We start from the raw sequence: 9,247 nt of genomic DNA, 5'->3' as shown, positions 1-9,247 counted from the left end.
CTAGTAGCTAGTTTAGTTAGCTAGCTAGTAGCTACCACAGCCAGATCAGGTCTAGCTAGCCTCTAGCTATCTGTCAGGTGGCAGTATCTAACACCTCTTGTGTGTATGGGAATGTTTTGTAGCCTTTGTTTTGTCCTGTTTCAACAGAAGTAAATTTGACGATGTACCATTAGCTAGAGCTAGCTAAAAGTTGGAAAATGTTAGCTGGCTAGCTCACTATCTTTAGCTATTAATTTTTCCTCAATCACACTAGACCCGAAACAAACAATGAAATCAGCTGCCAAACTATTTAACACCGATTCTGATGTTTTTTTCAGTGCAATGTGAGTTTTTATTAGTCAGTATAGCAATGTAACATTGCTGATCTTCAGTTTTCCTAGCTAATTCCCTACTTTTCAAACTGACATGAGATCAACAGCTCTACAGGCTTCACTGTCATGGTGCATAGTCGTACACAATACTATGCTCACCATGTCTTAGCAGGATCAGATAGTGCCCAGCAGGGTCAGACAGCCAGGGAAGACCAGACTAAGGAGTTTAGGTGAATTTTGCAGTATATTATAACAATCAGTGAATGGATACAAAGTTCCATCTTGGGTTGATGGGTAGCTACAGTCTAGGATCTGTGAATAATGGTAACTTCAATGATTGATCTTGGATAATATAATGTATAAATGTACAGCAAGGTAATGCTTTGTCATGCCTCATCTGAGCAGGATCAGATGGTGACAGGGGTCTTATCAGGGTCAGGCAGCCAGGAAACATTTGCAAATACAACACTTTATTCTCTCTGTGCAGTAAACACTGGACAAGCAAGAAGTTTCAAAGATTGAAACTATTTTAAGGCAGTCTGACAAACCTCGAAGTTGACTTTCAAATTGTATCAAGGGTTGATGGTGGCTTTTCCCGATGACACAAAACATGTCAAACAAAAAGGAAGGAAGACCTGGGAGACGCTATTGATGATGATGAATGGATACAGGTATGTTAGAATGCATGTTAGAATGCCCAGTCATGTTCATGTAATCTCAGACATAAATTACTGCAGTTTAAGACCATCCATAGAACTAACTATATACCAGTTAAACTGAATATCATGTGTCACAGTTTAGCTTCCGTCCCTCTCCTGCTGCTATTCTGCTATTCTGCTGGAGGTGTAAAACACAAAAGGGGACATATCTGCATATGTTATTTATATTTTTTGTTATTTAACTAGTAAAGTCGGTTAAGAACAAATTCTTATTTACAATGACAGCCTAGGAACAGTGGTTTAACTGCCTTGTTCAGAGGCAGAACAACATATTTTTACCTTGTCAGCTTGGGGATTCAATCTAGCAACCTTTACGGTTACTGGCCCAACGCTCTAACCACTAGGCTACCTTGTGGTCTTGTGAATTCTGGCTGAATTCTGGCAAAGAGTATGTTCTGTAATCTCAGCATGTCTACAGATTCTGCCTGTTTTTGTTTGCTTGAAAATGTTGATAATGAGACTGTTATCAGTAGAAAATGTGTAATCTAGCATTTGTAGCGGCTAAGAAATGTATTGTCATTAATTGGAAGGTTGGTTATCCTCCCATAATGGATGGCTGAAATGTCAAATGATGTATCACTAGATTTGATTTATTACAAGATTAAGGGTATAATGTGCAACTTTCATAACGTCTGGATGCCTTATATGGAATACTGTGCGACAAAAAGAGTCTTGTATTGAAAACATGCCCACATCAGGGTAGACACCTATGTAGGCAATCACTAGCTGCTAGGCTGCTCATTCCTGGCCCTGGGGGTCTGCAGCACTGTTGGTTGTCTCTCTGGCCTTGGCCTAACACACCTAAAACCAATAATGAATGTTTTACTAAGATCCTAAAGCTGAGTGGGGTGTGTTGGGTTGGGGTGCTGCAGGGCCGTGAACCCCTAGAGGCAGGACGGGGTGACCCAGCTATATTGTGTGTAAAAAGAGCTTTATTAGGCCCATGATATGAATTATATGGAGGATGTACTATTTCTGTGTGTTAATGTGTAGGTGTATGTGTGTTTATATTAAACGTATGTTTTTCAAACCTTTCCCTTGACATGTAAAAAGATAGGAAGGAAGTTGTCCGGGAGAGAGTTGAGTTATTGACTAGACTGGTGGGGGTCAGGTGTGCAGGCAGCTCGGCCTAAAATGTGATATAGAGGATGTCTTAAAAAAAGACAATTAAAAGTTTGGTCTTTGTACTTTATTTGTAAGAGTTGTTCATTTGTTAGGCTTTTGGTTAAAGGTGCAACACAATATTGATTATCGAATTGATCTAGTTCAGTCTTATCTAGTTCAGTCTTTAAATGTATGCTCACGCAGCTGTGCCTCACAAGTAATAAAACAACGGCTCTATTACTGGTGTGATCATATATTCTACCGCAAATTTTGAAATATAATTGAAAAAAATGTCCTGAACAACAATGCATTGACAGGGCAATTCAAGCAAAGCCAATATGCGGTGATAATGTATTGGGCCTATAGTTTACTGCACAAACCTCATTGCTACAGTACTGTTTTTAATTAGTTAACGTTGCATAGGCTTACGGTTTTTAAGTCATGTTAAAAAAAATATGAATGGTAGATCTCGGCTTGCATTTTGACTCAGAAAGTGATCTTGACTCAGAAAAGGTTGGTGACCACTGTTCTAGAGTTTTCCCTGTTAACACTATCAACGTTTCCCTTTACTGTGGCAATTGTGATCGAATCAACACAATATTATCCACTTTCAATGCTACATAGCGAAACAAAACAAACTATGCAAGAGATTTTGTTGTAGCTGGAATGCATCAGCCCGTACTCTACATGGTGAGGCATAAACAAGACTTGAATAAGCTAAGTAGCCAAAAGGCAGAGGGAAGCATAATTTCTCTGATTCTCTGTAATAATGGTATGGGAATAATAATGCATTTTATTTTGTAAAATGTCTTCTTGCATCAATCACCACAACATGTTTTTTTTCTCCAAAAATCTCATGGAATGTAGTATTGAATATTGAACACCAAACATTGCCTGCACAGAATTTTCACAACGTTCAATTTGCGCTCAGCAGACCTGACATTTGCTCAGTGCCAAAAAACAGGGAACATTGCCCGTAACATGATGCAACCATCACTATGCTTGAAAATATGGAGAGCGGTACTCAGTAAAGTGATGGATTTGCCCCAAACATAACACTGTATTCAGGACAAAAAAGTGAATTGCTTTGCCACATTTTATGCAGTATTACTTTAGTGCCTTTGTAAAGGATGTCACGGTGCTTGCTTAGCGAGTACCAGTACCTCACAAATACACGTGACCGCCCTCCTCAAGTGTCTTAGCCAAAAGCTAGCTAATGAGGTGACGCAAGCGAGACACTTAAAGCTGAGGAGTAAGTTTCACACATCCCCAGTGTTCTCCCATCACAGCCATTAACTCTGTAACTGTTTTAAAGTCACCATTAGCCTTATGGTGAAATCCCTGAGCGGTTTCCTTCCTCTCCGGCAACTGAGTTAGGAAGGATACCTGTATCTGTGTAGTGTCTGGGTGTATTGATACACCATCCATAGTGTAATTAATAACTTCACTATGCTCAAAGGGATATTCAGTGTCTGCTTATTATTTTTTTTACACATCTGCCAATAGGTGCCCTTCTTTGCGAGGCATTGGAAAACGTTCCTGGTCTTTGTGGTTGAATCTGTGTTTGGAAATCACTGCTCGACTGAGGGACCTTACAGATAATTGTATGTGTGGGCTACAGAGATGAGGTAGTCATTCAACAATCATGTTAAAAACGTATTGCACACGGATTGAGTCCATACAACTTATTATTATTTTACTCCTGAACGTATTTAGGCGTTCAATAACAAAGGGGTTGAATACTTATTGACTGAAGACATTTCAGCGTTTAATTTTTAATGAATTTGTACACATTTCTAAAAAATGTAATTTAACTTTGACATTATGGGGGTAGTGTGTAGACCAGTGACAAAACAATCCAAATGTAATCCATTTTAAATTCAGGCTGTAACACAACAACATGTGGAAAAAGTCAAGGGGTGTGAATACTGTAGACTTACAGTGACCTAAAAGTCCCAAAATAGGTTGAGAACCTGGTATCTATCTACCTGAAGACATATTTGTATATATGAACATAATATTATCTTAGTCATGTTTCAAATCTGGATACTACAGGTTATACATATCATTTGGGTATAACAAGGTTATATGGTTGATCTGCGAGCAAGACGAAATAGAAAACTGACCTGAGGCAAATAAGATCTCCCACTATAAAGCACCTACTTCAATAAGTAAAATCTCTATTGCATAAAATAGGAACAATCTTATTTTTCCAGTAATATAAAAACATACACTAAAGTCCCTGCAGGACTATTGCACACATTGCAAGAGATGATTATAAAGACACTTAATGCGTAATTCAAGGAATATATCGTTTTCCCCAAAATGTCTCCTAACAAACACAGATCATATAATTTTTTCTCAGTTCAGAACATTCTGCAATCTAAAATAGAGGGCTTGGAGGTGGGGTAGTCCAATGGATCTTTTTGAGGGGGCAGGGGTTCAGAGATCCATATCCCCCCCCCCCCCCCCCCCCATATTTCCCCCCCAAAACCAGGGCAGCTACTTGCTGGGTCCTTTAAGAGTGTTGAAATAGTCTTTCAGAGTTTCCTCGATGTTGGGCACGCCAAAGTTTTGAGCTGCAAAGATGCCTGTGCAAGTCCCAAGGACCACGCCCAAAACCGCAGAGGATCGCAGCCTAGACACAACATACCCTGCCAAGAAGCCCTTGAGGAAAGGAGAGGCCAGCACACTGCCACCCTGGAACAAATAAATACACAATAATCCTCATGTTAGAAACAAACACAACACACAGGTGTGTAGTTGCTCTCATCTGACAGTTTGACCAGATGTATGGAAAACCTGTGCACGATGCATCCATGCACACAAACAGACTTGATATATAGCTTAATAACTACAGAAAAGAGAGGGCCTGTATGAGGTCATGTTTGTGTGAAAACAGCCCGAGGCTAGGGTGCCCAATCAAAAACGTATCTTTGACCAATTGGTAAACTAATAAGTTAATTGTGTAGATAATCCTCTTAAAAAACCAATGGTTCAAACTTCATGTCACCCATCGTAATACATTCAAAAGCTATTGGATTGTTTACCCTTGTACTTTTGTAGGATGGCCGGAATTAGGGTGTCTAATTCAATGGATGCCAGAGAAAAAAATGGGTCAAAGAAATCTGGAAAATTGCATCGCATCAACTAGGCTGGATTCTGTGCAAGAGTTTAGGCTACTGGCTACCTGGCAGGCTCGCTTTTTCGTTGAACTCATCATCTTTCTTCTCAAATCCCCAGGACATAAAACAACATAGAGGTAAGGTGGATAATCGATTTTGAGACATGACATGTAGTATTTTCACATTTTAGTATACACTTTAAATATTAATTTGAAATTCCTGTTCTTTTCCGAACATTTCTCACCAACAAAAAAAAAACGTTTCTTTGTGAAATGTCAACGGAGAACTGAGGATCTATCAAACTTTTTATTTTCAAAGCGTTTTACTTTTAATTCAGCTCTTGCCATGCTAATTTTGCTTTTTTGGCAACCCGTGGAAACAACTTTGAAGACAAAGGCCACAAAATGTAAAATCCTCAAAAGTTGTTACGAGAAACCTGCACCGCTAGTTAATTAAGTTATGTCAACAGAGCTCGGTGCTTATTATCGTATGTATTAGGTTACGAAATCCGACTTTTGGGATATAATGTTAATGATATCTTACAGAAAGACCCCACTGAACGATCATGAATTCAGAACATGAACAATCATATTTGTTTTGGTCCAAAAATATTTTATAACATAAGAAAGTGAAATTTCATCACAAAAGCACGTTTTCACCTACTCATATCATGGGTGGACACCATACTGAGTCCTGTGTGTGTGTCAGGGCCCCCCCCCCCCAAAAAAAAAAATAAACAAAAAGACAATTGTCCAGGAGAAAAAAAAGAATTCCATTGCGAAAATGCATTTTAGCCTATTCATTGGTTGAAATACCTGTCGATGTAGCGCTAAAACGGATTGCTACAGCTCATCAAACAACTTGTTTGTTAATGCTGGAGTGAAACGTGCTTTTATAAGCCTAATAATTGGGCAACAATTCTGAATGTAATAGCTTGTTAAAAAAAACAGTTTTGATGGCCACAATTAAAAAATAGCTAATATATGCTTCCCAATTGCCATTCAAGTGCATAGGCAACTAGGCAGGCTTCAGGACATCACACAACACATTGCAATAAGCTGGAGGCAATATGCATTTTGAAAACATATAGCACTACTTCATTTTTTGATACCTGAACGTTTTACTACATAAAATCCAACCAAACGTGCAGTAGGAAATTATTTTATAAAGACTATGCCAATTAAATCAGTAGCCTATTCTCTCATGTTCAATTGGTTTTCAAATGTCCAGTAGCCAAAGGCACAGTCCTAGTCATATTAGCAACCCATGCTAGTTTTTGCATCTTTAGATCTCCCCTCTTTCTACATTTCAAACAGATATTTTCATCTCGGTATGAAATCGCTCACATGTGCTGTGCGCTTTTGCCAATGGTGTTTTCCCACTCATTTCATTATGGAATAAACATTCACGCGTAGCCTACTGCCTTGTGCGCATTGCTGCGCTTATAATGTAAAGAAATCCTAGTTGTTCAAAATCTTAAGCTAAACGTTCTGATCTGTTGCATGAGTTTCCTTGCTTTTTAATGTTTTTTGGATGTAGCCTAGGCCTAATGGTTGTATTAATTTGGGATCCATCGTCCCACAATGGTCCCAGAGTCCATTTGGCTATTTCTCTGGCACAGAACGACAAGCTTAGTTGACCAATAGAATAGGTAAACTTTTGTACTAAAGGGGATAGTAGATTACTCCTCTTGTTGGCTGAGGAAAAGTAAATGTGGACAGTTCTTCAAACATCTTCAAATTCGCATCGGAATTCAGTAAGAAGGGCACACAACATTGCATCCTCGAGTTGCATGTTCTGTTAAAATGAATTAGGCCTACCATCATCTAAATGTGATTTCAGTCATTCTGAGCAATGCGTGTGGACGCCATAATCAGGTTAAGCATACAATGCATATGGGTCCGGTAAATTTCATAAACGTTCAGTAAATTAAAGTGCTGCCGGTCAAATGTATGGCGCCACATTTTTGGAAACCCTGGTTTGTGTGTCGGACATCTGACGGCTCACCTGTGGGATCCCAGCCTGTACTTCCTTCTCCACGTGGCGCTGAACGTCCTCTAGCTGGTCCTTGAGCTCTGCCAGATCCTTTAGCTGTCTCAAAGGGTAGTAGTACAAGTCAAAAGTCAATTTAGGACTGCAAGCAAGGCAAGTTATTGACACAGAAAACACGTGTCCGTCCTCCCCAATTAAGGTGCCACCAACCTCCTGTGCCTGAGTGCCTAGCTGCTGCTACTTTCTGCTTGATCTATAAGTTACATAGTCACTTTAATACCTCTACCTACATGTACATATTACCTCGACTAACTGGTGCCCCGCACATTGACTCTGTACCGGTACCCCCTGAATATAGCCTCGCTATTGTTGCTCTTTAATTGTTTTTTACTTCTATTTCTTATTCTTTTTTTTTTTATTTTTTTTTTTTGCTATTTAAAAAAATGGCATTGTTGGTTAAGGGCTTGTAAGTAAGCATCTCACTGTAAGGTCAATAGTGTATTAATACCTGTTGTATTTGGCGCAAGTGACAAATATTATTTGATATCTAAGGTAGATCTACACTCAAGTGATTCTTTAGTCCAACATGTGTGTCCCAAAACAATCCAATATTCCATCAAAATTCTTCCTCTTACCGAGTCCCATTGTATTGTATATGAAATCCATTATTCGCCGATACTAATGCATGAATGAATTTAACATCTTGATCGACTATTGATTACTCTGGACTAGTGTGCACAGCTTTGACCGCTCAGACAAAGATATGTAAAAACCAAGATATTTCATCTGTGTCGTTTCCAATGGGAGCAAATGAGGCATAGTAGGCCGAACAAGCAAGGAGGTGGGCAGAGCCAAACACGAGCTAGAGAGATTATATTGGCATAAACCTCATTTGCATATAACAGTTAGAGAACGCATTCTCTGTGAAGTGCGCCGTAACTCAATTAGCCCCTCCAATCTTTGTAAACAACGCACATTTTATTGAAACTTTGGCAAACGGTCACGTTTCATAAGCCCATTCATAAGCCCAAATGTGAGCATTCTGTTCGTAACAATTTATAGTTTTGCGAGTAGAAAACTATATTGAGATCGGGCTCTTCTTCGATGAGAAAATGAGCGGAATGTCGGTTCAATTCCATCTCGCTCCATAGTCCCTCGTCTCCTCAACATATTTGGTGGGTAGTCGCAATTCCAACCGGATGCTTCTGATTTATACATCTGGTGAAACACCGGTCTGTTCGTCCTATCCGTGTATTCTACCGGTTAAAACTATATGCCATATGAGCATCGTGTTTCCAGTCTACATTCTCACGATCATATCCAGTACAATTGCTGGCTATATAGTTAGACCAATGGCCCAGCAGGTCAGGTTGCTACATGAATGTAATGTTTAGTAAACGTTAGCTAGCTCGCATAGCTGGGCTAGTTTTGACAGTTTCTTAGGAAAAACATACAGCTAGCAAGCTAAATAACGGTCACACGTAACCTTAGCTACACCGAATATACCTAAAACTAGCTAATAAGCAACTGCTACAACCGCGAATACAAGCACAAGATGTTTAACTCTCCATAGGCTAAAGTTTAAGGCACTAACCTTGTCGTCCGCCATGTCTTGAATCAATGCTGGTGGTACTGATTATTGACTGGGCTCGATTTTCTTCCCTGCTAAAATATGTGTGACTAAAAGTCATGTGTGGTGTGCCGACTGTTTTTACTCAGTTTACTTTCTGGACTTACATCGCTGTTATATGCATTCTTTACAATGTGGCAATATCAATTAATTTTTAAATCTAGCTACTAGCGTTATTATTTATTTATTACATGATTAGAATTGGAATTGAGGCCAGTACAGTTACAGGACACGGCAGGCGTAAAGTTAGCTTGCAGTATTCGCAAGTAAAATGAACTGATTTGAAACAATTAGTCATTGTAATCGGACAGCCTTTTGGGGGGATTACATGGGGAACATTTGCATAATGCTATGAAACTGAATATC

At 39.2% G+C, this 9,247-nt stretch overlaps 1 protein-coding gene across 1 annotated transcript; it reads right to left on the bottom strand.

Moving 5' to 3' along the window:
* Positions 1-307: 307 nt before the first annotated feature.
* LOC139419617 (SLC35A4 upstream open reading frame protein-like) lies at positions 308-8,886 on the bottom strand. The gene is made up of 3 exons (XM_071169597.1): positions 8,846-8,886; positions 7,267-7,350; positions 308-4,834 (listed from the first exon to the last, which is right to left on the bottom strand). The coding sequence occupies exons 1-3, from the start codon at positions 8,858-8,860 to the stop codon at positions 4,637-4,639; spliced, it is 297 nt and encodes a 98-aa protein (XP_071025698.1). The 5' UTR covers positions 8,861-8,886; the 3' UTR covers positions 308-4,636.
* Positions 8,887-9,247: the final 361 nt, after the last annotated feature.

Source organism: Oncorhynchus clarkii, chromosome 10 (genome assembly GCF_045791955.1).
Source record: "Oncorhynchus clarkii lewisi isolate Uvic-CL-2024 chromosome 10, UVic_Ocla_1.0, whole genome shotgun sequence".
Lineage (NCBI taxonomy): Eukaryota > Metazoa > Chordata > Actinopteri > Salmoniformes > Salmonidae > Oncorhynchus > Oncorhynchus clarkii.
The sequence above is the reverse complement of the archived record's forward strand: the minus strand, read 5'-3'. Positions and strand labels throughout refer to the sequence as shown.